Consider the following 26,806-nt stretch of genomic DNA (forward strand, 5'->3'; position numbering starts at 1 on the left):
GTTTGCCATGAGCACAGTATTTATTTATTTGTTTATTTATTTCCTGAAAGTTTCCTCACTCCCACCCCCGCTGCCCCCCACTGCCCCCCGGTCGTCTGTGTTTCTGGCAGGCCGGTCTCTGCTCTCTGTCCCCAGCTCCCATTCTCTATTTTGGTGCTTCCTTGTGCTGCCAAGCCCCTGACGTAATGCTCCGCTGTTAATGATTAGCATGTGGAAAGCAACGCCGAGACTCTCCTTCAGACGGCTGCGTCAAGCCGCCAGCACGCAACCGGGAGGGAACCGGAAGTCGTCGGATTTCCTCTTCAAAATAAAAACGTGGATTTTTATTTTTATGACGAATAATTAGGCTACTATTGAAATATTGAAACCATCAACTGACGTGTGTAATATGGGATACTGTGAAAATATTAATGGGTACAGGCCAGAGTAAATTTTTATTTAACAAACTGAATTACAATTGATAGTCAATGTTTAGGCTGATACTCAGTGTCTTCATACTTGACACCGAAACAAACAAACAGGCAAACAATCTAATCAAAACAAAACAAAACTCTGAATAAATGAATTTTAAAAAATCCAAATGTTTGTTTTCTTCCAGAACGTTATTCATGGCGACATGGACAACAATATTAATAGTAATAATAATAAAACACCCACAGTAGCAACAATAACAATAGATTTACATGGAATCAAATCAGATTGTAGGTTGTAATCAACTGAGGCACTGCCAATAAACAGCCACAACATGTGATTGCATTATAATAAATCAAACCGCATCAGACATACCATTAGAGGTGAAGAATGCTAACTGCTTAAAAAGTTTTTTTTTTTTTTTTTGGATAAAGTACAAATATTTCACACTCAAATGTAGCCCAAATTCTTTAACTTATCTTTGGTCGTCAAGTGTTTTCTATTACACTATAGAGAACCCACCACAGCAACGCGTCGGTCAATGAGGATTTTATTTTGGAAGCTGCCACCGGAAGCCGTCGTGCCCATTCCGTGTAACTTCACTCTGGTGCTTTAGAGCAGCAGCCCGACTGCTGGAGAGAGAGAGGAAAAGTTAGTCAAGATGGCAAATCCTACACACCCGGAGTGAAGGGGCACCGCTCCCCCTAAAACTGAGCTTGTCGCCCTGTCCTGAGACTAAACGATGCAAATTGCGCCAAGAAGTAAGTACCCTTGATTTTGTGGTATTTCTTCTCATTTCCCTGTCAGTAAAGTAGCATTTTCCAGAGTTTTTAGACGAGTTTTTGGGCAAGGTTAACGTACGTTAAGCTTCAGTCTTCTCTCCAGAAAAAATGGACTTTATTTATGATACACAGTTTTTTACAAAAAATGTACTCTCATGGGGGTCTGTGTTTCACCAGTTAGCAAACGTTAAAGCTGTTTTACCTGAGGAAAGGGCGACGCTCAGTTTACATTCATATTGGTCCTATTAGTGTTGCTAATGGTCTCACAACTGTAACGTTAATGTCAACGTTACTAAACGGTCGTCCTTGGGAATGTTCTAGATGTGGGGGGTGAGACAGAGATAAGGTTATTTTATTCGTTTTTCACAACTGCACAGACACATCAGCCGACTGTTATTCCCTCTGTGCTGATGAGGCAAAGTGACAGTTTTAGACGGCGGCTAATTTGCTCAGTCTCTTAGGCGTTTCTAAGGCTAAACGCGACCACTGTAGCCTATCCGCGTTTTAAAAATACAGGTTTACAAGACAAAGCTGTCATTATAGTAACGAAGAGAAGTTGGTGCTCCGGTCTCTGAAGCCCACAACCCTGCCAAACGTCGCCGTCAGTAGCCTAGCTGGAACCGGCTTCCTTCCTTTGGAAAATTCCGGGACGCAGCGCCAATACTACCGACAATTGTATTTTTAGGAATGGGTGGATACCAAAACTAAAATTATTTATTTTTGTCTCGGTGGTGAATGCCACAAGCCTATGCGCATAGGCGACGGCAAGGAGGCGACCTATAAATGCATGTATGAGTTTTTGCTGGCTGGTTTTCCACTGGCTGGTTTCTTCAAAGCGGCTCTGTTGCAGCACAAGTCTGCAGTCAGCAGGGCAGAGCTGTCTGAACTGAAGCAACAGGGACACTGTCGCATTTCCAGTCGGGCTGTCCGCTATTATAGGCTTTGAAAGTCTGTATGTATGTGTGAGTGAGATAGAGTGAGTGAGTGACCTTTATATAGGGGCAGAGACTCGTCATTGTCTTTGAAAGATGTTTTTTTCTCACAACCTCATTTTGCAGGCCTAAGGGGGATTCCCTGAAGAAAATGCCAGTGAGGGTGAAGCTGATGTGACACAGCTTGTGCTGGAAGAAAGCTGACTCATCAAATATCAAGCCTTCTGAGTGCCACTGAGCACCTGAGAGCCGCTCACAGCAGCTAATGCCCAACTAGAAAGAAACGCTTCACATCCCCTACATTGGAGATTAGCAGACAGAGACGGCCAGGCACTCACAGGAGAACAAGTGTGCAGAAATCCCACTAGCTGTCAGTACCAGCAGGAACATATCCAACAACAGCTACAGTCCAAAGGCTCAACAGAGGCTGTTCTCCTGCTGTTCCAGCCGCTGCCGAAGGCAAGAATGACACCTCAGAACTTCAGCTGAACTTCACTGACTGAGACGCCCTCACCACCCTGTTGGCATTAACAATCACCTGATCAGACCAGATCCAGCCTTGGCGACAGGAAACCCCGTCAGGCCCAACCCAGGTGCAACCAGAGGACTGCAGCAGTTGGTGGGAGGGAGCCTGCTCTTTGAGTTGCTCCCCACACTGTCCTCTCCCGTGTGGCGCCAGTCAGCCCCCCGCCCCTCAGACCATGATGTTTCGTGACCAGGTGGGCGTGCTAGCCAGCTGGTTCAAGGGGTGGAATGAGTGTGAGCAAACGGTGGCTCTGCTGTCCCTGCTGAAGAGGGTGAGCCGGACCCAGGCCCGCTTCCTGCAGCTGTGTCTGGAGCACTCCCTGGCTGAATGTACCGAGCTGCATGTTCTGGAGGGAGAGGCCAACAACCCAGGTAGGACCGGTGCCATTCCAACAGTGCTGACACATGCCTGCACGTTTCAGTGAAAGATCATAGATTGTACAGACCGGGGCAAGGAATGAACCTTTGGACTGTCTGGTCCTTTTTTCTATTTATTTTTTTTTTCTTTGGGCATGATCTATGAAATAATACATTTGCACTACATGTCGGGAAATATACATTGAGTGTGTACTGCTGAGATTTGTACTTTCCCACTGCTGGAAGCTGCTAGCAGGCCTTACAGAGAGGAATGGTTCTGTGTTTTTCTCTGTCTTCCACTAGTTCATCTTTCACACTTGAGTTGTATGAGTCTTTACTGTATTGTTTATTTTATATTTGTTGACAGTGATTTGTATGGTGTTGTTTCTGCTGCTTCGGGTTGCATACTCATACTCTTTTTTTTTTTTTTTTTTTTTTGGAACAAAACCTGTTCAATTTTTCTTGTTGAGAGCACAGTTGTAAAAACAAACAAAAAAAGCCCAGTCATAGTTTCCCACAAATCACCAAATCACCTGTTGGACCACAGGGGACAGTAATCACATCTCACATGAGACAGTGAGAAAAAATATGAACAGGTTGAAATTCAGAATACAGTCTGTCTATTTATTGGGTATGTTTGCTCCCTCAAATTTAGTTTCACAAGCATTGTATAAACTGTCTTGTATTTTTGGGCCCCCAAGCCCCTGTTAATTGGCTGGCCCAGAGACCTACATAAATACACATACAAAACATGCAAGCATCACTTAGGCATCCAAAGACATTTTTTTGTTCAAAACACTCCACTATACCTATCAGGGGTAATAAAAAAGCTGAATCATTGATGGATGAAACGGTACAAAGTAGATTGTTGAACTGTAGCCAGTCAGTAAATGATTGTGTAAAGAGGTTGGGGTCATGTATAGTGTTAGCTCAGCTGGCACCGTGGCTGGCTGGAGACATCAGTCAGTCAAAGTGCCAGTCTATAGCGCAGTAGCTTTCCCTTGGTTGGTATTGTGCCAAGGCACCCAAGGGGGGTCTGACTGGGTTTTGTTGCATCAGACTGCAGCGTGGCCATGGAAACAAAAACCCTGGCAACCGACTGTGCTCATGAAAAATAGAATGAAGTGCTGCTGCTGCTGCTATGATGGAGAGCCATGCGTCTCTGTGTACCTGTGGCAACATCGACATGCAGTAACACATCTTATATGGTGGTTTCAAAGGGCTGGACATAATGGCCCTACCCTGCAATGTCTCCCCTTCTCACACACACACACACACAAACACACACTCAGACGCAGACGCACATTACATGGACTTTCCATCAGGGTTTACAGTGGGCAGTGGCTGCAGTTAATGCAGGCTGGTCTTTGTTATAGTTCAGTGTAAAGCTGTAGACATCAAAGCAGACTATATGAAGTTCCTCCAGTGGGTCCCTCCCAAAACCAGGTCTCGATCAGGCTGCTTCATACTGTCAGACATCAAAGCAGACTGGAGTTGAAGGGGCAGCAATAACCCCTTTTTACAACTCACCAAGAGCTCTACAAGACAGATTTTTCTCAAATTTCTCTAACTTTTTCTATTACTGTTCAGTGTGTGTGTGTGTGTGTGTGTGTGTGTGTGTGTGTGCGTGTGAGAGAGAGAGAGAAAGAGAGAGACACAAAGATGCTCTATCTTCCATCCCCTGATACATGCTGCTGTGACATGTTCTGTCACTCATTCAGAGGGATATACCTACCTAGTCTGATATTGTGTTTGAGCCTTTAATTCTCAGCTACATTGATTTTGATTTGTGGTGTAGTTGGAGGTGATGAATGCAGGCACATAATTTCAATTCAGAAAGAGCTGGGCAGTTGTCTCACAAAGGTAAATGAGTAAGGCTAGATGATGAGACCTTAAATTCAAATTCTGAAATATTGTCACATTTACTTTGGCAATGATAAACTTAACAGCTAGGTCTATGACATGATAAACTTTGCCTTTCTAAATTTTGAGACTGTCCTTGGTACACTGCAGTTTAAAAGCGGATAAACTCTGCCATGGCATTGATTGCTTTTATCTATCTAGCCAATATAGCGTGAAAAATGGACATATTAACAAAGTTGAAAGCATGATTTTTATAAGGGGGAGGAGAGGTCTTTAACTGAACAATAACTGAAACACCTAAACACATTGTTATGAACAAAACTGAATGTGCAGTTTCTTTACTGATGGTAACTAAAAATGATTTCACATTCTTAATTAATGAAATAATGCTAGCACTTGTTCCTGTGCCACAAAGTCATCATATTCCATGACTTGTTTGTATTGAAAATGATGAAACAAATTGCTTGTATTTCCTTTCATGATTGGAGGTGTGTTTCAACTGTGCTTATGCTTAATTTATTCTAAATTTGCTAAAGCCCAAACAACCTACAGTGAATTCGCTTTTGGTAACAAGTCTTCTATATTTTCAGTTGGCTCATTTTTTTGTCTGCACTTGAGTCAGGTTTGGCATTTGCACTCATGTTGGTTCTTTCTGTGTACAGACCAAAACTGTAGGTGAAGCTATTTTTTTATTGTGATTAAGGCATGTAGGCTGAATGTATGTGGATTGGATGTGATTTTATGCTGTTTTTCTCAAGATCACACTGCAAGCTGAGGAAGAAGGCTTTAACTGAACATGCTGATATGAGAAAAATTATGTTATTAAATTAAATTGTTATACTGCAGTATATTATCCGGGCCTAATAAAAACATGGTTGTCAGTCTTGTGCCTCTCTGACCAGTCTGATGATGGCCTGCTCAATTACTTGCACACTAAAACTTTTATCTCAGTACATTTAAGGCAAGACGCTGACTGTTGAAATATTCACATAAATGCCTTTTTCCTGATTTTCTTAATTGGAGTAAGGTAATAATCAGGCTAAGCAGAGCCCTATTAATACCATATTTCGGCTTGGTCTTTTGATACAGTGGTGTGTGTAAAGACCTTAGATTTCTTTGGGAATTTTCAAGTTGTGCATGTCTAAGGTCGCTAGATGCAGTAACCTGGATATTGTGTTTACAAAGTAAACGATATGGTTGAGTGGAGTAGCGGGCAGTAGATCAGTTTTAATGAATGAATCCATGTGAACTGAATTACTATTGAAATCTGAACGCTTCGAATCACACACAAAGTAATCAAATTATTTCCTTAAGCTGTTTACTTAGAGTAACTGAAGTGTTGCCGTATACATATACTAACTTCCCAACTATTTATTTTTAGACATATGCATGTTTTTCACTGTTTCTTCATGATGCTCATCAGCACTAGACTCAGACATAATCACATCAGTGTATTTATGTAGCTGTTTGCACTGTAAAGTCTTGTTTATATAACCTTTAGAACTACTAATCCACAGGTCAATCAAGTGGACATAATTGTCAGAATTTGCTGTGACACAAAAATGTGTTTTGTTGAGTGGACACATATTTTATGTAGATGTTGGACTTTACTCAGCACATACAAAATAAAATTAATTCCACCCGCAAACTAGACTGCAGATAACTGCAGAATGTGTTTTTGCACAATTTCTCTATTGTTACCTAAAGTATGGCAGTGCAATTTCAGTACAAATCAGTTCCAAACATTTCATTCTGTAGAACAACTTCCATCCCTGTGGAAGCAGATTTAAGCAGATTTTAATAAATTTCTAGTTTCTGTGCCACTAGATTGAAATTTGGCAACGCCCTTTGGTCCCTCTTCACCTGTGTCAACTTGTAGCCTACGTGTCTACCTCCCGCTGATTCAGCAAAGTATGACAGTATCAGCAGCAGCTTTCTTCCAGCACCAGCGAGTTAATGTTAGGGCAAATGTTTCAGAAAAGCAGGAGATTGAGGAGGCCGTCTGGTTACGTGATCCTCCTGGTATGTTGCGGTAGCTCTTTCAAGTGTTTATCTGCTAGGATGAGACTGATATGTGGGTTTTGTGGTATACTAGGCCGATACTTGTCTCATGTCAAATATAGAATATCCGTCAATTGTTGTCACTCTCTCTGACATCATAGTTTCTGTGTAACCACAACTTCATGAAAGTAGTCTGAGTCTATACACATATTATATTTTTGTTCAGTCTTGGGTTTTGTAAATTAATTCTTCATGGAAAGGCACTGAGTGTCACTGAGCTTCCCCTACCATTGAATAGATTGGATGTTTTATGAACATGGCTTTCAGTGGCAAGTTTTGTGTCAATTATGGTTTAAATGCTGTTTCAGAGGCTCTTCCGCCTTGACAAGAATACAATTTTGAGAAACAATACCTGTATTTTTTGGCATCAAAATGGCCAAAATCAAACACACATATCAACACAGAAAATTGCTGACTTCAGTCTAAAAATGTTAGCTTGGATTAATCTTTTTTTTTTTTTTTTTTAAGCGCTACTTTCATTTTCATATTTGTAAATATGAGTTGTTAATCACAGTGACACTCAACCAATTCAGGGATAAAATGAAATACCAACTTTACTGAGAACAAGTCACTGACAGAATAAACAAGCATTTCTTGGACGATGAGCTCATTACTCATATAATTTCTCAATGTTTCTGATCACTAAAACACATGAAATCCTGTGTTGTTGCAGAAATGACACTGCTGGCTGTTAAAGGGTTAACATGCAGCTGGAAGTCTTGGGCTGAGTGGAAAAGCGCAACTGTTTGGAAAGCGGTGTACAAATGAATGGAATCCTCAATGACCTACTTCTCTGAGTGGCTGAAGAGGCGGCCTTGTTTTGGGACCTAGCGAGTGATGAGACTTTATTTGCTGCTTGAGATGCAATCGTAGTCAATGGATGCATTATCATATTGAAAGACATACACTGTTCGGTCATGCAGGGTTTATTTATTTATTTATTCACCTTGATGTTATTTTGAGCTTGTGGCATAGTGATTTCTTTGACTCATAGTAATTTGAGTCGCTGTTCTATGAGTCAGTGCATTTTTTTTTCTCAAAGCCTCTGTATTTCCATTTGATCTGCTCAGTACAGACTTGCTAAAGATGAACCAGGGATGTTGTTTTCCCTAACTTTTCACTTAAAACCCATGGTCAGCAAAGGAGAAGCAGTGTCCACTCATCCTCCCTAAATCACCTCACGGACCTGACTATGATTTTATAATTGGAGCAGTTCTCAGTTTTTCGTTTTTATTTTGATGGACAAGCCATACAGCGAAAGTTTCATTCCTCCAAACCACGGCTGGTTTTCTCTAATTCTTGATGGGAGCAAACCTGGCTGTGCTTTTCACTTGTGGTTATTCGGGAATGTGACTTTCAACCCCTCTACCCCCACCCCCCTCACAAGGAGAACAAAACGTCTTTTCAGCCAATCCCAAGAGGGACAGTATCAGATCAAGTTGAAAGGACATGCATAGTGTGCACAGCACTGTCTGAAGGAAGACACAAGTGCATGAGAGAGCATGCACACATACCCCACCCCCCCACCTCTAACACACACACACACACATGAGTGTAGGGTTAGTGTAAGGGGGTGGGGTCACTACAGGACAGTGGGCCTCATGTTCTGAATGACCAGCTTCATTTGGATGTGGTGAGGTGTACTGCTTACCTGGCCTGCATGGCTGCAAATGTTAGAAGGGAGGGAATCTGCATGTACAAGCACCTGTGTTGTAAACTTGAAACTATACTTTTTGGTAAACTTTGTCTAATTGCATGTTACATATTGCAGTATTGTTGCATGACAACTAATAATTTTTCCACAAGGAAAATTGGAAAGCATCCACATGTGACTCCTGAATGCATCTATATGGAAATGTCTCAAGAAAAAACAGCAGCAATTAAACCAAAAACTAAAAAATCACAGAATATTGCTTTACTTTTCATAACAAATGGAATTGTAACATGCTTTTTGTCACTACTTAGGCCTAGTTGATTGATCTAAAAAGGAAGATATGACTGTGGTCTGTCAGGTTCAGCTCCACAAACATGATTGATTAGTAAAACCTCCAGTGGGTTTGTGCAAAGGCTTCAAGACTGAGGAAAACATCAAGACAGAGCTGCTCTGATATGAGCAGCGAGTTTAAGCCAGAAGCAGCAGTGACATTGAGGAATGATTGTGCATGCTCAGGCTTTAGGCTATGCATTTTCATTAGACTAATTGTTCAGACAACACAGAGTAAATGATAAACAGCACAGAAACTATTTTATCTTAAATAGAAAATAGGCAATACTAGTAACTGTTGAAAGGACAGCGGCTTATTTTTGTACAGAATGTAAAAGTCTAAGTCTTCTGTCACTTGCAGTGTAGCTGTGGGAATGCTGCAGATTGTGTGCATTTTGATTCGCTGTGGTAACTAGAATATAAATATGTTGCTGAGAGGATTTAATAAATTGTAATTTTACCCACCAAAGTTACTGGCCGTGGCCAACGCAGCAGTTGTCTGTATAGCCGGTAGCTGTACCACATTGAAAAACACAGCTTCATTTACACCTGGAAGCTCCAAAATGATAAGAAATACTGAGATTCTACTGGGTGGTGGGTTAACCTCACTTTAAAATTTGAATTTGAAAAAGCTGGTTGAATGTAGGTCAAAAAATGACTTCCAGCTAAAGAAGGATTACTTTTTGTGTGAACTGCTGGTGCTTGTGTGCAGAATCTAATATTGTTGGAGCTAAAGGGAGAGACAATAACTCTGCATCTGTCTGTGTGTAAGATGACTGACACGGAGGGAAAGTGTGTGTTGTATAATGGCTAGTATTACTCAGTGAATTCCTCTTGCACTCGTTGACTAAACTAGGTCTGATGAAAACCTGGGCTGGAAATCAGCATTCCTGGCTGAGGCTGTAAACGGTTCCGGTGTTGGGGATACTGTCTAGGAATGTGGGCACGTCGGAGCACACTTGAGTCAGGCGCACAACGGGATTTGGATAGAGGCTTTTCCAATGCGGAGGGAAAAAAGACACAATGGAAAAGGAAAACTGATTCCACCTTTAGTGGAGGTAAGGTCTCTGGAGTGCACTGCGGTATGGGAGAGGAGGAGTGAGAAAGAGGGGATGGGTGGGGTGAAGAGGGGAAAAGATGAAGACTTTAGGGAGAATCTGGTGTTATTTAGATTAATAGCCCACGTATTTCTGTCTAAATCTGGTTTACCTTTCTTCAGTTCATTTTGCACTATATGCCGTATGTAATTAGATTTTAAAATATTATTATTTTTAAAAAATTAGTTTTAAAATATCATCTTTATATTGTCAAACCCAGCTTGAAATTAACTGAAATAGATGGATGTGACTCTACAGTTTGTTAGGTGACATGTTTTTTGAGGGATGTTAGCTTTGGAGGGCACAAAAAAGCTTTGGTATTATCTTTTAACTTGAGACTAAACTTGTTAGACGTCTGTGCTGCCAAGGGAGTGTCCATATGTCTAGTGCTCCCACAGATAAAGGTTATGAGTTAGGTGATCTGATCCATCATACTTAAAGACACACACACACACACACACACACACACACACACACACACACACACACACACACACACACACAAGCACTAGTCACCAACAACTTTGTGGCTTCTCTAGAACTACACCTCCCGTCCTGTCTTGTCCAGAGAAAGAGAGAGAAAGAGAGAGAGAGAGAGAAAGAGCGCTTGTCTCTCATTGGGGTGTCAAACTATTTCATTGCACCCACGCATGAGCAAACAGTTTATTTCTGGAAGTTGACTGCGTGTTCCGTGAACTCATACTGAACCTCAGGAATGGGGACGGAGAACCTGCCAAAGCAACTGGGAGAGGGTGGGGGTTCAAAAGAGGCTTGCCTCTTCTTCTGTCCTTATCAGCTAAGGGTTTTTCTTTTCACTCTCAGGTGAGGGGAAAAAGAGAGAGAGAGAGAGAGAGACAAAGAGAAAGAAAACAGCGAGGCTTCATGGGGCACAAGCTGCCAAAAGGACTCCACACTGATGGGAGCTACTTAAAGCCTCAGACTTGTCAGGCTCTTGATTTTTATCTGTGAGAGAGGCAGACGAGGTGTCACTGATATCAGGGATTATGCAATCAAGCGCTTCATGAATCCTTGAGGTTTAGTTTCTCTCCAAAACCTTCTGTGCCTCTTTGAAACTTTGATCCCAGCTTTACCTTCCTCAAATGGATGGATTACCACACTGTGTGTATCTGTGTATGTTTACACCCAACCACAATCAAAAAACACACTTGGTCCTCAGTTGCATTTGAGTTGCTGATCTGCTTGCATGAAGCAATCATTTCAAGTAGACAGAAATACACTTGGATGAATACATTTACTCCTGGTCGATTTTGTTTTTATAACTACAAGGCAAGTAGTGTTGGTTGAAAAATAATAATGGATCAGTTTACATTGTGCCTGACTGAAGATATAATTGTAAGTTGAAAAAAGATAGTTTGAAAAATAGATTCTATGTGGGCATCAAAAGAAAAATGGCTTTTCTTGGTGATTTGCGCATGCCTGTGTGTTTCTGTGAGTGACACACAGAGAGAGGGAGGAGGGGGGAACAGGTGAGGAGATCAGAGATGCCAGCCTGTCTCATAGATGACCAGTCAGTCTCGTCCCATCCAGACCAGACATACAGAGGTATAATATTTCCCCATATACCCCCCTCCCAAGGCCTGCCTAGATCTGCCTTTACCCCCACCCCCTGCCCCGTGCTCTCAGCCAGCTGGCTATACTGTACAGTACGCTTCATTGTATAAGGAGGCTGGATAAGTTTGGGCGCCATCCAGACCCAACAGCTCAGGCAAATGGATACATCAAGACAAGGGAGCACACAGAATAACATAGGGTTGACTCGGGACAAGAAAGATGTCATCCCATAGAGTACACACTGTCATTTTAAGGGCCCAATCCTTAATCCAAATGTTAACAAAAATAAAGCCTTCAGTTGGATATTGATATGTCTGCTACTGACGTATTAGCCAAAAAAAAAAAAAATCTGTATTACTCCCAGATTTTACATCTTAACTACATAACACCGCCATTATTATTATTATTATTATTTTTTTTTTGGTGAGAATTACACTCAGAAATGTTTGACTTCTTTAGAATGTATAAAGATATATCTATATGTGTGTATGTATAGATATAGATTTAGATATGCCTTTTGTAAATGAAGTTGATTTCCCTTTAAACTAGCGCTCTTTCATTCGTACTCACCCGGTGCCAAATATTTGTGAGACTTATTAATTATAGTGTCTCAGAGTTTGTTTCTTTTCTGCCTGGATGGTTAACTCTCCTAATGACAAAAGAAGAAGGGGCAGCCATGGCCTTATGGTTAGAGAAGCGGGCTTGTGACCCATACGTTACCGCTCCCTCGGACCAGCATGAAAAATCTGGGTGTGGAAATTGAATGAATAGAGTTTTTGCCTCCCTCAATAACCATGGCTGAAGTGTTCTTGAATAATTGGGTCAGATGAGTTATTGGCACCCTTTAAACAAAAATGGCTTTAAAAAGTAATCACCATCTACATAGAGTCATATTTTTGGCTCAAACCAATGGGAGAGCTCTATGCTTATATTTTAACAATAATTTTGAAAACACAAAGTTTGATTGGCACGGTTTTTATGCAAACCATACTTTTAACTTATTGGCACCTAGGATTAATATTTTGAGAGGCCTTCCTAGGAGCACTGTGCCTCTTCAAGTGATGTCTGACAAATTAGAGAACACTTTTGGAGGGACCTGGCACCATTCCTGCAGATAATTTCAATATCCTTTATATTCTTAGGTTGCACTTATGGTTGGCCTTCTTTTTTAAAGCATTAATGTCTGCAGACTGAGATAACCATAGCAAAACTGATTTTGTATTTTTGCAACTGTTTGTGCAGCATTGATTTTGATGTATGTTTGGGGTTATTTTCTCGTTGGGTTAGGGTTAGGTCCATCTATGGCCAAATCTCCTGGTAGAGGCAGCCAGATTTTGAGCAGAAATGTCCTGGTACTTAGTGGAATTCATTATACCATTGGTCTTATAGACAGACCACTAGCATCAAAACAGCCCCAAAGAATCCATGTTTCACCACCATATTTTATTGTAGGTATCAGGTGTTTTTGCAGTCATCTTTTGTTGCCAAACATGCACGGCCGGAAAGTTCAGTTTTGGACTCATCTGACCACAACACCTGGCTCCAACTGTAATTCCAGTGATGCTTGCAAAGTTGAGGCACTTTCTCGGTTTGTCTTAGTAAGCATCTTTCATGCAAGTCTTCCAAAGAGTTTTTAACATGGAGCAGGCATGTAACAGCTGGTTTTGAAACTTTTTAAAACAAAATTTCTAAACTGTGCAGTTCTGAAACTGTGATGCTTGGCTTCTTCCCTCAGTGTCTTCCTTGCTCAGCATTGGGAAAAAATGTATGCGTCTTCTTCTTAACAAATTTGCAACTGTTCCAGACTTCTGAAACTATTGCCCTGTGTATGTTTAGTGCTATTTTCATCTGATTATGCTATTTTTTTAATAGCCATGATCGCATTTTTGTAGTGTGTGTGCAACATTGCATTTATACCACAGTGAAACAGACTGAACAAGACTGAGATGGGATTTTCATGATAATGTGTAGTAGACTAAGATAATTTTTTAAGTAATAGTAAGTAAAATACACAGTTTCTTAATGTTTGTGCAGCATTTGAATCATGATGTGTATTACTTTATGTAGTCATTTTTTTGCTCCTTCATGAAGGCTGCCAGTAATTCTCAAAGTGACTATTTTTATGAAATGAAAATTATTCTTAATTGGTATTTTTTTTAGCCAGCTTTGCACAACAGATTTTAGATGATGCTGTAGGTGCAGCTGTGTCCTAAAGTGTTTCCTCCTCCCATGAGGAGGATACAGTTGGTTGTAGAGATACAGCAAGGTGTCGCCAAGCACACTCACTCACTTCTGATTGGTTTACATGGTGTTGGCCAGCGAGGCAAGGGTGACATCAGTAGAACCAGTCGGTGAGAGAGCCTCATGGCAATGGTTGCCGTGACAGCCATACAACAGGGGTCTTTGAGTCCCTGGTTGGTGGAAATGACCTCATCCAGTCCAGGCTCCTCCAGGAAGCTGTGCTCATTGTGAGGTTCCAGAATAACCAAGGTACTAACTTTCCCTGTAAACCCAGTCGATGCGCCAACCCAGTCAATGTGCCAACCTTAATGCCAAACTTTAAATCCTAAAATAAGTGAGAAGAAATGTGATCATTAGTTTTTGGTGTTGTGGTTATTTCACTGTAATTTATTAATTAATTGAGTAATTTATTAATTCACTTATTTATTTATTTATTTATTTATTTATTACTGTGATTAGATCAGAAGTTTATTATCAACCCTAAGTTAAGACTTCGTCTACAGAAAGGTTTGACTGTTATGGATTTTTTAGGGTTAGTGCTGTTGATTTTTTGATTGAAATTGAAGTAAAAAAAAAAAAAAAGAGATGGTGAGGAGATATATCACTTCTTAATAAGAATTAATGTAGAAAAATAAAACATTACTGAACAATGAAATGGTTAAACAAGCAGTAGCTTGCTGCATGGTGGGGAATGCAACTTGTGGGACAGTGGGAGTTATACACTTTGGCCTGAGCCCAGTGCTAGAAGAAAGATTATGAGGTAACCAAAATATAAAGGGTTCCTTCTCTGGATATCATGAATGATGCTGATTTGTTGCCTGGGGTGAATTGGACAGACAAACAGTTGCAATAGCAAAATGCTGCTTTTATGTATCTTTGAAATTTATACGTTTGAAGCCTTTTGGGGTTATAATTTGAGCAAATATTAGACTTAAGTTTCTCTTTCTGTTTCAGAGCCTGAGGTTCTGTCTTTTTGAGTGCATTGCTGCTGGTCTTGATTTGTTGGTCTGTGCTTCACTAAAAGGCAGTTGCTTTGAGTTAGCTGTCTAATTTGATATGACTTTTAGATTTAAATTAGTGAGATGTTAAGTTTGCATTTGATAACCTGAAAGATGGTGCTTAGTAGAGTGCACACTGCCATGCCCCCTTTAGACCAGTCAGCATAAAAACTTACTTGGCTCATGAGTTTTGTATAAATCCATTCATAAGACAACATGAATGTTTTCACCGAAATTCATGGAAATAAGCTCAACAGGTTTGGAGATATGGCCCTCTGAAACTAACTGCTGACTGACTTCCCTACTGCTTTCCAGTAGGGCAATTAAAAAAAACAAAGCAATGTATAAAATAAATTATTTTCAATTTATCATTATTAATGTGGTTTTAAATGTCATGATATGATATAATAATTGAGAACAAGATGGAGTGAAGTCATTCTGCCCAACCCTAGCTCTAAATTCGGGCTCCAGTCTACAATTCCTGAATCTTTGCAGGTCTGATATTCTCAGATATTTGCAATTCATAATTGCAAATACTGAATTTTTTTCTTTGAAGTGTAAGTCAATACAGTGAAGGGTCAATTTTTGTGACGGTAACATCTGAATGCCTTGGTCTTATACAGTTTATTGGTGTTCCTAAACTTTGTTCCTGACCACCCTATAGTCTCTGTGATTGTGAGACCAATTAAAAGAAAGACAAATACTGTTTCAGTAACTAACAAGCTCTGGACTGGCTGCCTGCCACAGGGCTCTACACAAAGTTGTTGCATCTAACCCTCTGTTTCTCTGCTGATCAGCCTAACATTAGGTGAAACTAAATGTAAACTAAATGTAAATGTAAACTAAAAGTTACCATGTGATGAATCACTTCATGATGAATTGACAGACATGATTCATGATGTAAGTGAACGTGCAAGTTTTAAATTAAATCTGCAAATTTGCTATTATGCCTTCATTCAATGTTTTTCACAGTAGCTGAATCTATATTGCATTGAAATGGCATTGGAAAAATCTACATGTCTTTTTGCTTGCTCTTACACTGGATTGATTGTTTAAAGACAATGGCCCTGAGGCCTCCTGCCGTTTCCTATGGCGTTTTTTCAAACTGGTAACAGCTTGGTGGGTTTTGACGTTTGGACAAAACACATGAACTGATGTTCAACCAGCTGCCTGCCATCTTGAACCGCTGAGCCCAGTGGAGGCAGAGTAGAGCTCCAGGCTATTGTGCTGGCATGTTTTTTCTGAATGGGTCTCTGTGTGTGTTTGTGCTGTGTCTACTCACATGGTGCTACAGCCGGATGCTACCACATCCCCCGGGCCTTACAGGGCTGAGGAGAGGATGTTGGGTAAACTCCCTGTCACACACACCGCACTAAACAGCACCCAGTGTTCCGCATGACACTCAAATATACATCAGAAACCACTGCTTGCACAAATATTCACACACGCAGTGAAACGAATGAAGCAACTTAAGTGCACTGAATTTACATGCCACTCAAGTGGACATAGCAAACACACAGAATTTGAATGGGGCAGAATGAGCTTTCCCATCAGCACACCTTGATGTTTGGAGCAGTGGACATTTTTATGTTGTATATGTTTTATATTTTTTTTATTTTATTTTCACGGCAACAATATATTGTTGCTGTGATAGCACAGTGGTGGTAGTGACATGCAGCAAGTCGCTGACTTATTATTGCAGCAAGAAACAAAGCAGTGCAAAGACATAATAGCCTTTCAGCTGGAGTCTGATAGCCGTTTAAAGTTAACAAAATAAAAAACATTAAAAAATCTTTTCTTCTACACTAAAGTTTGACTACACTACAACAGTTTGTAGGATTTTCAGGAGTTAAGTAAAACGTATATCTCATTATGCTGACCAGCTACTTTTGCTAGTTTGCAAATGCTGAATGGAGAAGCTAATAGGAGACACACACAACAACAAATGGCAACAAATGACAACAGCAAATAGAGCAATGACTGTTTTACTCCATTCAAGTTCTGTGGACACACAAACACACACACACACACACACACACACACACACACACACACACACACACACACACACACACACACACACGACAGGAGTGATCACTGTTGCTTGGAGGAATGTACTCGCTCTTAGTTCATTCTGACTGAGCTGTAAAGTTGGTGTATAAAACCTATTTAGACACACACTGGTGTGGTCAAACCGGTTATTTCACTACTGTGCAAGTTGTCACTGCATGCTCAGCTTTCTGATCTGTGATGCTGGTCACAATAATTAAATGTGTGTGCGGGGGGGTTTTAGGATTCTGACGATATTGACTGAAGGCTGATAAATATATGATTGCATGTAGGCTACAGATAGGCAGTGTTTCATGTGAGTATTCTCTATATCAAAATTGACCATTTTTACACCTCAACAATTCCAAGCATTCGTTGTTTCCTCCAGAATTTTGATCTTTATTTTTCTGTTGCTGTAGTTGGAGAGGAACCACCATCATATCAGAGGTAGATGACCCCGAAGGGCTGATATCAGATATCTAACCCTAGTGTGATTGTATTTCTTGGATGATTTACACACTCAAGTTTCATCATGGTTTTTAGCATTGTGTTGGCCCAGTAAGGTCAAGAAGTAAGAAACAGAAGATGTCTGCATTCATATTACATTGGCATGCTGTCTTCCTCAGTCGATTGCTAACCTTGCCTGCTCTCTTTCTTCTCCTTTCTTTGACTAGTTTCTTGTTGTTTTTGGCCAACTGTAGGACTACACTGATTTACAAAGACACATTTCTGTTGACCTCACAACCAAACCAGAGATGATTACACAAACCTCACTGCTAATACACTACTGCCTACAAGTGTGTTTGTGTATGCTGTGTGTTATTCTCCTTCCCAGTAAGTACAGATGTAAACCTTTTGTCCAGAAAGGGAATTAATTATTGAAAGAGATAGAGAGACAGATAGAAAGAGGAGGGTGAGAAGGACAAAGAGAGAGGGAGGAAAGAAAGACAGACAGAAACAGAGAGAGAGAGAGTCTGTGGGCCCCTGGCTGCCATTTCCTTAAATAGAGTTGTGGGCTTCTCCAGTCCAGCCCTGGCAGAGCGGAGGCTCACATTCCCGACATAGCTGCGACTGCCACATTCGGAGCCTCCCCATCACTGAACCACTACGTACAATTCCACAGGTAGACTAGAATTCATCTGCTCTCCTTTAAGCCACCACGCCTCCAAGACATCAACCCCCAGTTGTTCCTGTAGCACAGAAGAGGGGATGTTGATGAAAGACTCAAGAGGAAAAGGGAGGAAGGATTGAGTGGAGTTGAGCATGGCAAATAATTGCTCCCCATTCATTCAGTGGCTGTGGTATCCCACTTCTAGGAAACTGAAGCACCCAGTGCTAGGAAAAATATTGAGGATAAAAACTCATTATCTGACCTCTTTACTAACCTAAAACAAACCAATCAAGGATGATTCCACTATGTACTCTGCACATAGCATGGTGTAGTTATCCAAGTAAGCTGTTTTTAACTGGCAATAACTAGCTGCTCTACAGAGCTGAAGGGCTGTAATTACAAGCAAAATAGAGTGAAAGTGAGAAATTTTCAGTGTCTACAAGTATTGGTAATCCAGGAGGGTACTAGACTGTTGCATGTCACCGCAGTTGAATACATTAATTGGAAATCCTGGTAGTAAAGAACATCTATCTCACTAAATCCTGCTTGATGGTTGAAATTGCAACAGGCCTGGGACACTTTTTTTTTTTTTTTTTACAAAGTGCAGTTTAACACCCAGTTTGCAGAGGGTGTGATGGTGTGCTTATAGAATTTTTGTAGCAAGATGCTCCTGGCACATTTGGGAATGGTGTGGAATTGAGATGAATATGTTATCAATGGGGTTAGGGACGGGGATTGACTTAACCAATCAGTTATCCTTATTTCATGCCCTTAAAGGAGAGTGTGTGCCGTGCCAAGACGCAGTACCATTTTTTGATGAATTATTGTGAGCGAGTGAGTGTGTAAAAAGAGAATAAAGATACCCTAAGGTGATGCTGCAAACCCTTTTCTCCCCCCTGTTACTTTTCTAAATAAACTTAATTAATTTGAGAGAAAGCATCATTATGTTTGCCTGTCCCTATTGACTAAATAGAATGAATAGCATATTTGCTAATTGCTGACCAGGCATTGCTGACCAGGTGGGCAAAAGCAGCCACAAGTCACGGTCATTCATGATAAAATTGATTAAACTTGCAGGTAGTCTGGATTGTTTACTTATTTATCAATATATCATTGTTATTTAGGACACACTATCATGGGGATTGTAAAAATGAGACTAGAGCGCAATCAGTGGCTTCACACCAGTGTTATAATTGGTGCTGGTGTTTCGACAAAATAAGACCAGAAAAGAGTTGAAAGTGGAGTAAATGATATGGGCTGTGAACTTTATACGTTAGAACTGAAGTGGATGTGAAGTGACATCATATACTGGAAAGAGAGCTCCTAAAACAGGATGGAGACTTGTAGGGTTGCAGTCATGATGCGTTTCCTCTTCCTGTGGAAGGGGGACATAGTCTGGTGAACGTGTTTAATTCATTGTCACAGGCAGGTGCTTCCCACTTTGTGGTTTGTCAAGCTAAGTTCAATGGCTAGCTTGTTTACCCCCCACCACCCACTGCCGTCCTGCCCACAGCATCCAATATTACACAGGGTAAATAAATAAATGGAGCACACACACACTAGAGAGGAAGGTGGCTTGACTGATACACACAATTTCCTCACACCCATACCAAACAGTTGAACACACACACAGGCACACAATATGAAAGCCAGATGATAGCAGTACTTTATGTCATGTTCTATAATTTGACCAGGTGTCCTGGCTGTGATGATGGAGGGCTGCTATGAAAAGGTGCTCCTCTTCCTGTTCTACTATTGTCATAGGGAAGTCTGTCTGCCCCTCTCTGTTTTGGTGTGTGTGTGTGTGTGTGTGTGTGTGTGTGTGTGTGTGTGTGTGTGTGTGTGTGTGTGTGTGTGTGTGTGTGTGTGTGTGTGTGTGTGTGTGTGTGTGTGTGTGTGTGTGTTTATGTTATCAGAATGGAAGTGTAGCAGTTGTGCTGCTTTTAGTCAGATTTCGCTAGCCAGTTTAACCTTGTTGCCAAATATAAACCCATCCAAAAAGGCAGTTTTACACACCTGTAGTTGTCACAGTTCTGTTCTGAAATCACAATTTAAACTATGTGTACTCATGTTGTTGCCTAGATTAGATGGATAGCAGTCAGTAGGCCAAAAATCCGGATCAGAGCATCCTGAGTGTTTGTGGGTCCACATGTGTTTGAGTGAGTGAGAAAGCAGTTTAAATCAGCTGTTTACTGGTTTCCTGACAGCTTGACTGCCTGTTTCAGCCATACCTGTTTGATGCAATGACTGCTGTAGATGGACAACCTCTCCCTCTCTCTTTCTCTCTCTCTCTTGCTTTGTCTTCAGTACCAGAACTCTCAGTTAAATTATGGCTGAGGTGCGAAGCTAAAATTTGTCCTAATTTTCACCTCTGAAGACGACTGTAAATGTGTAATCTCTCAGGGAGAATCTTCTCTAAAAAACGTAAATGCTATCTCAAAACAGCTGTTGATGTACTTTGCATTTCTCAGTCCGTTTGTTGCCTTGTGATGTTTTGTCTCATAGAAAACATGGCATCATGAGATATTTCTAATCCAAGCACAGTGGAGTTTCATAGGAGAAATGCCTTCTTTTGAGAGGTGCCATTTTGCATCATACGTGACTCTTACAAGGGCCGCCTGCCAACTCATATACTTTTGATCTGAGACACTGAGGCTTTCAGGTTGTAATACTCTCACACTTCCCAGTGTGTTCATAATTTATTCTGTGTGCTTTTACATCTGTTCTCTATTGCTCTATGTAAGGGGTGAACATGAAAACAAAACATTTGTGAAAAATGAAGAAAGTACTTAAATCATTAAATGTAACTACAGGATAAATGGATAAATAGGATAAATAATTGAAAAAACACATTAGCCTATTTCTTATTTTGGCATCTTAATTCTACTTATATTGCAGTATTTTTACTCTATTTCACCCTGCCCACCTTGCTTGCCCCCTCCAAAATGAAATCGTGGGTGAAAAAAAAATTAAGACTGTGTGTCTCAGCAAATGAAAGTGCTGGTTACATGTTGACGGTGACCACAGAAAAAGTGGAAAACACTTTGCCAGAGGCTGATGCTGCTCTGTTTGTTATTGTGGTGAGAGAACACTAGGCTGTGCAGTAGGGTGTGCAAATGCATCAACATGTCATCACACTGCTGTATTGTTGATATCATGATATGGCACTTTTTTCGTGTACAAATTTATACCAGTATTGTTGATATAATATGCCCTAGTAAAGTCACATTCCGGAAACGATAGCCATCTCTGATCCAATGGAAAAAACAAGGTCTGTAACTTTACGATTTTTCAAAAGCAAAAGGCTATGAAAAGTTTAGTTTAAAAACCTCACACTCATCACAGTGTGTTCATTTCAGTGGACAAGCAAGTTGGATGGACACGCTTGTGCACACATGGCTCATGACTGAGGTGCACATGAGAGGATTCTGTGGTCATTGCAGCAGTATTTCAGTGAAATTATGTGTGTTTGGGAAGTACTGAGCACATGACGATACCAGAGACTTGTATTATACAGCATGATGAGTGTGAGCTTTTTAATTGGAAGCCTGTAATGCAATTTGCTGTTGTAAAAAAAAAAAAAAAAAGTCCTACCTAGAAATTCTACCTAAATTGGAAGCTTCCTTGAGTTTGAGACAGTGTTGTTGCGTCTTGAGTAAGGGTGTGGATGGCTGTCGTCACACACGCTCTAGTGTTCATGAACTAGATGGCTAACTAGTAATATGTATGTTGGTGCTGTCCGAAGTCACTCAGGAATTCACTTAAGTAGAAGTAGATGAGGCAGGTTGATAGCAAACTGGTAAAGAAAAAAAAACTGCACCTCACAAAACAACTCTGGGAATGTATCGGCACAAATTGATGATGTGTTGCACTGTGAGAGGATATAACAGTGGATATATCCTTAGCTTCTCTGGAGAGCTCATGCCTAACCTTAATTTTCATTAGAGATAAAAAGTTCATATGTAGCCATTATTTTGGAAGACATTGCTGGTTTTGACTTTGCAGCAAGAGAGTGAAAACCTCCCCCTCTCTCTTCCTTTCTCTTCCTCAAGTCAGCTGTGTGTCAGTGGGTCAGCCTGGGGCTAAGACTAGGCTAATCTCTCTCTCTCTCTCTCACTCTCACTCTCACTCTTACTCTGTCTCTCTCTCTCTCCCTCTCTCTCTCCTTCCTCTGTCTCTCTGTTTCTTTATTTCTTTTCAATCTGTCTTGTCATTCATTTTCTCTCCCTTGTTTCTTCCTCCAGTCTTAATCTGCTGACACCACTGAACTCTAGTCATTTTCTCTGTAACCTGCCTGTCAGAAGTCTCTCCATACTTCCTTCCTTTTCTCCTCCCCCATTACCTTTTGTATGCCTGTGGTGTGTGTGTATGTGTGTTTGCTGGGGCCCCTACCTTTGGCTGGGGCCTGTGGGAGCCTGCCTGGCCTTCTTGTCAGGGCACAGCCCTTGCTTCTCTCTCTCTCTCTCTCTCTCTCTCTCTCTCTCTCTCTCTCTCTCTCTCTCTCTCTCTCTGGGTGAGGCAGTATAGACCTACTGTAGGATGAGCTCATTCATGGAGACACACTTCTTTCTCTCTCTGTATATCCTCTCTTACCACGCCTTGTCCACTGTATGTCTTACTTTATCCCTTTATGTGCACTTTCTTTTCTCTTCTTTCTCTCTTGCTTTCTTTCTTGATTATCTTTATTGTGCTTTTGTTCTTTTTTCTTTTCTTTTTCTGAGTTTATTTTGCTGCTTTAGGGGTTTCATTTGTTTCTGCCTTTTCACTCCTGTGTTTTACCTTTGATTTTATTGCTTTTTTTCTCTTTTTCTTTCTGTTTTGCAGTCTTGCTTTCTTGCCTTTTTGTTTGTTCTTTGTTGCCCTTTCATTTTGTTCATTCTTGATCCATTTCACTGTTTCACTCTTGTGTTTTTCTTTCACTCTTTCCTTCTTTCCTTTTTTACATTGTTCTTTCTCGGCTTTTCCTTTTTGTTTTCACTTTGTTCTTTCATTTACCCTGTGCTCTTTTGCTCTCTCATTCTTTCAATTCTTTCTTTTGCTCTTTGGGTTTTTGGTTCTTTTTCGGGGTTTTCCCTGTCCTTGTCAGTAGTGACCCTCTTTTTTATTTGCTGTTTTTTTCTTTCTTTCTCCTTAACTCACTCCATCCCCTCCTCTCCTGCCATGGGATAAACCTTGCTCACCCCAATGTGAAGGTGTCACCAGAAAAATTCTTGAAATTGGTGTGTGTGTGTGCACCAACTAGGGAGTGATGCTGAAAGCTGAGACAACAGAGAGTGCAGCCCCACCATGTATGTGTGTTAGCAGTATAGTATTATACAGTGGTCCCACCCTGTGCTGGAGCGCTGATTCTGAGGAATTATTTGTTTGGGTGGGGCTTGGTGTTGAGTCAAGGAAAAGGAGGTTTGAACAGAAAGCTATAAGACTGGGATAATCTTAGCACCTGGTTTCTCAAGGGTTTGTCTTATATTTTTAGAGTTGTTTGTTTTTTTGTTTGTTTGTTTGTTTGTTTGTTTGTTTGTTTGTTTTAGGTTTTGGTAGCTACTGATATAGAATTGACAATTGCCACAATGATGTTGCTTCACCTCCCTTTATATAGAAACAGTGTTAGTTAATGTTAGCTAGGGTTAGGTAGGGTCACAGTACCAGAAATTCAGTAGTCGATACCAGTACCAGTGAATTTCCACAATTCTCAATACCTGTTTTGATACCATGGTTAAAAAGAAAAAGAAGAAGAAGAAGAAAAAATCCCATTTACTTCAACATACACTCCTTTATTAAAATCTGTTGAACATTCAAATATTTAAGCATTCAAGTATTTAAAACAAACAATAAGTGCTTAAATAGCAACTTTCTAGATTGCATAGAATTTCATTTGCAGTATCCGGCAGAGACGTGAGAAAAATATGGAAATTATAAGTAGGCTTATACATAATTAGAAAGAGAAACAACTACTTAATGGGAAACTTTAATGGCACCATTTGCATATTTTGTTTTGTGACTTTGTTAGTATCCCCGAGCATCTGCCGTGAATGCAAAATCCTTCCATACATGACTTTTGCTGTGTTTCTTTGGGACAAACAGAGGCGGAGCTGTCGCTCCATCTTTCACGTGTTTGTCTCTTGCTTGGAGCACACTTGAACAAGTGTAAATTGTATGTATACTGTCCCCGTTGGCTCCAGAAAAATATGTTATGGCCTGCAGAATGCTAAATCTAAATAAATACATTTGGTACCTACGATGCTATAGAAAAACGGGCACTGACATATTTTTGGACTACTGGCATCAACCTGGTATCAAACACAGCAATTTGCTCAACATGCCCATTCCTACAGACACATTCCTACTCCCCCCCTTGATCAAACCATAGGCCCCTCGACTAATGCGACTGGTTCCATTAATTTGCTGGCACAGTGTGAATGTGCCCTACCTTTACCGGCTCTAGCACGCACGTCAGGATGCTCCGACATAGTATGCACTGTTACACGCATTGTTGTTCACCAGTGTGAGCAAATCACAAGCTTGCAAAGAAGTGACAAGATTAACAGTCTGATAAGCTATGGTAAAGACCACACATGGGGAAAAATAATGTGGAAATAAGGGAGCTTAACTGACTGCAGTGACTCCAGTGTAAATGTTGGACAATTTCTGGGATGTTCCGGGAAATGACCACTGAGGAGTTTTAATTGTGTTTTTTTTTTTTGCATGTAGCATTACTGTGAAATAGCAGAAAGTCATATCTTGTCAGAACACCAGAGACTGCTACATGTACTGGTTTAAATGAGCAGTTTTACAGTATTCATGTGTGGAAGAGGAATATCACACATAAACCTATCAAATAAATCAACGATCTCAAGATGGCACCAAATGCTTCATTAGACGAGATATTTATTCCCAAAAAGGCTGTGTCCCTTTTTTTTTTTTTTTTTTTTTTTAAAGGCAACTTACACACATAGACTTTTTTAGGGAAAAAACAAGAAAAAGCATGATTAGAATTGTGAATAATCTTTAATTTTGATTTTTTTTGTTTTGTTTTGTTTTGTTTTGTTTTGTCGTTTTTGGGCCATATCACACAGCCTTAGGTGACACTTAACATCATTACAGTGTGGCAACATATAATAAGTGTCAGGCCTCTTAAAAACAAAAACATCCATCCATGTGCATTCTTGTACTTTGGCCAGTAAATTACTCCTGGTAGATGCTTTTTTGTATACCAGTCCTTGACGCTTCAGCACGGCTTTGATTTGGTTGTAGAAGATAATCACAGCTGTGCTGATGTTCAATATAACAGCACGACCAAGTGCGATAGTACTTCTGTACAACAGTTCTCCAAACAAGGCTGACAAAAAAGTGAATTGAACATAATCAATTTCAGGCTGCAAGCTAGCATGCCTGGAGGTTTGCATAGCAGTATTTGCTCATGGTACTTTCTTGCCCTGGAAGTTTCCTTTAAGGCAGCATTTCCTAACCCTGATCTTAACCATAGCCCTAACTATAACTACAGCCTCGGAGGCAGTGCTGCCTTATATTCAACAGTGGGGCAAAAAACGCAGAAAGCTGCGGTATCTTGGCTTCTTTCCTCCCTCACATCCTCTTCTGAGAACCATTCATAATATAACTCCAAGTTATTTTTAGAAACATGTCCATCCTTGCTCTGTTGCAGTGTGTAGTTGTTACAGTGTAGATTACAGATGTTAATGGAATTAACAGTTATTTCAGAACACTTGTAAAGTAGAGTGATACAGAATTTTTAAAATGTCAGAGTGCTGGTAAACTGTATATCAGCATGCCATATCAGCATCAAGTCAGAAAAATAAGTGGTTCACTTAAAACTCCCCCATCTGAACTGTACACCTGGTTAGTAATCACGAACGCCGCTTTGATCAAGCAGGCCCCTCTCACCACCTCCTCCAGTCCGTCCAGTTACTGCTGTCAGTTTGCATCCTATTTCTGTTACTTTGTGACAGGCAATAATGCTATCTTAATTAACTGTTGTGTTGTGACACATAGCATAATACAAGTGCTGTCACTGACATAACTGTCTCAACATCTGCACAAGCATTAAAATAAGTAACATAATGTAAACAGGAAAGGAATTGTCTTGTCATCAAAAAGACAAAATTATGGCTAACATTAGTGTCCTGTAACATACTCCTTTGTGCAGCAAGAGAGTTACTGCACATATTTCTGGACTAGACCTACACAAAAATCACAAAACAACCTGAAAAAATTTCCGCCAACTTCCAACCTCCTCATTAGCCATAGGTAACTCATTGGCCTTTAAAATATATGTGGTAGAGAACAAATCAAAGATGTTAACTTTATTGTTGTAATACTGGAGAAGTCATGGCATATGACTCATCACATGGTGTCTGCCTTCCCCTTCGTTCTGGTCACGTCCTTCCCTTCCACTTCTATCTATTGTAAGGACATCCACCACCGATGCTGATGCTTTGAATCTGCTTTTATTTAGCTGTGATTTGGCAGTATGTTTTTCTCCCCTCTTCTCCTTCCGACTGACTTCCTCTGCAGCAGAAAAATTCAAAACATTGTCAGGGAATCTAATTTGGTCATCTCAGCATGAAAACCAATATATAACTGCTGGTCTTTGGCAACTATGATCTGTTTTTTTTTTTTTTTTTTTTTAAACAAACATTGTTTTACTCATCACAGCAATGTTGGTAATTTATGTAAAAATGTTAAAAATCCCCAAAGTGTTTTAAACTGTGTACCAGAACTAAAAAATACTGCTGTTGGCGCACCCAAAACAGCTGCCAGGGTGAGAAATTTTGGTATGAATTTTCAGGTTTGGGTCCCTTTTGGGAT

The 26,806-nt window shown here is 40.5% G+C and overlaps 1 protein-coding gene across 1 annotated transcript in view; it reads left to right on the forward strand.

Moving 5' to 3' along the window:
• The first annotated feature begins 1,063 nt into the window (after positions 1–1,063).
• The window catches only part of samd4a (sterile alpha motif domain containing 4A), a 71,901-nt gene continuing 46,158 nt past the window's right edge, over positions 1,064–26,806 (forward strand). The window contains exons 1-2 of the mRNA XM_030048357.1: positions 1,064–1,172; positions 2,252–3,022. Coding sequence (XP_029904217.1) covers positions 2,827–3,022 — 196 coding nt within the window. The 5' untranslated portion in view covers positions 1,064–1,172; positions 2,252–2,826. The remainder of the gene's footprint in view (positions 1,173–2,251; positions 3,023–26,806) is intronic.

This window comes from Myripristis murdjan, chromosome 3 (genome assembly GCF_902150065.1).
Source record: "Myripristis murdjan chromosome 3, fMyrMur1.1, whole genome shotgun sequence".
In the NCBI taxonomy this organism is placed as follows: Eukaryota; Metazoa; Chordata; class Actinopteri; order Holocentriformes; family Holocentridae; genus Myripristis; species Myripristis murdjan.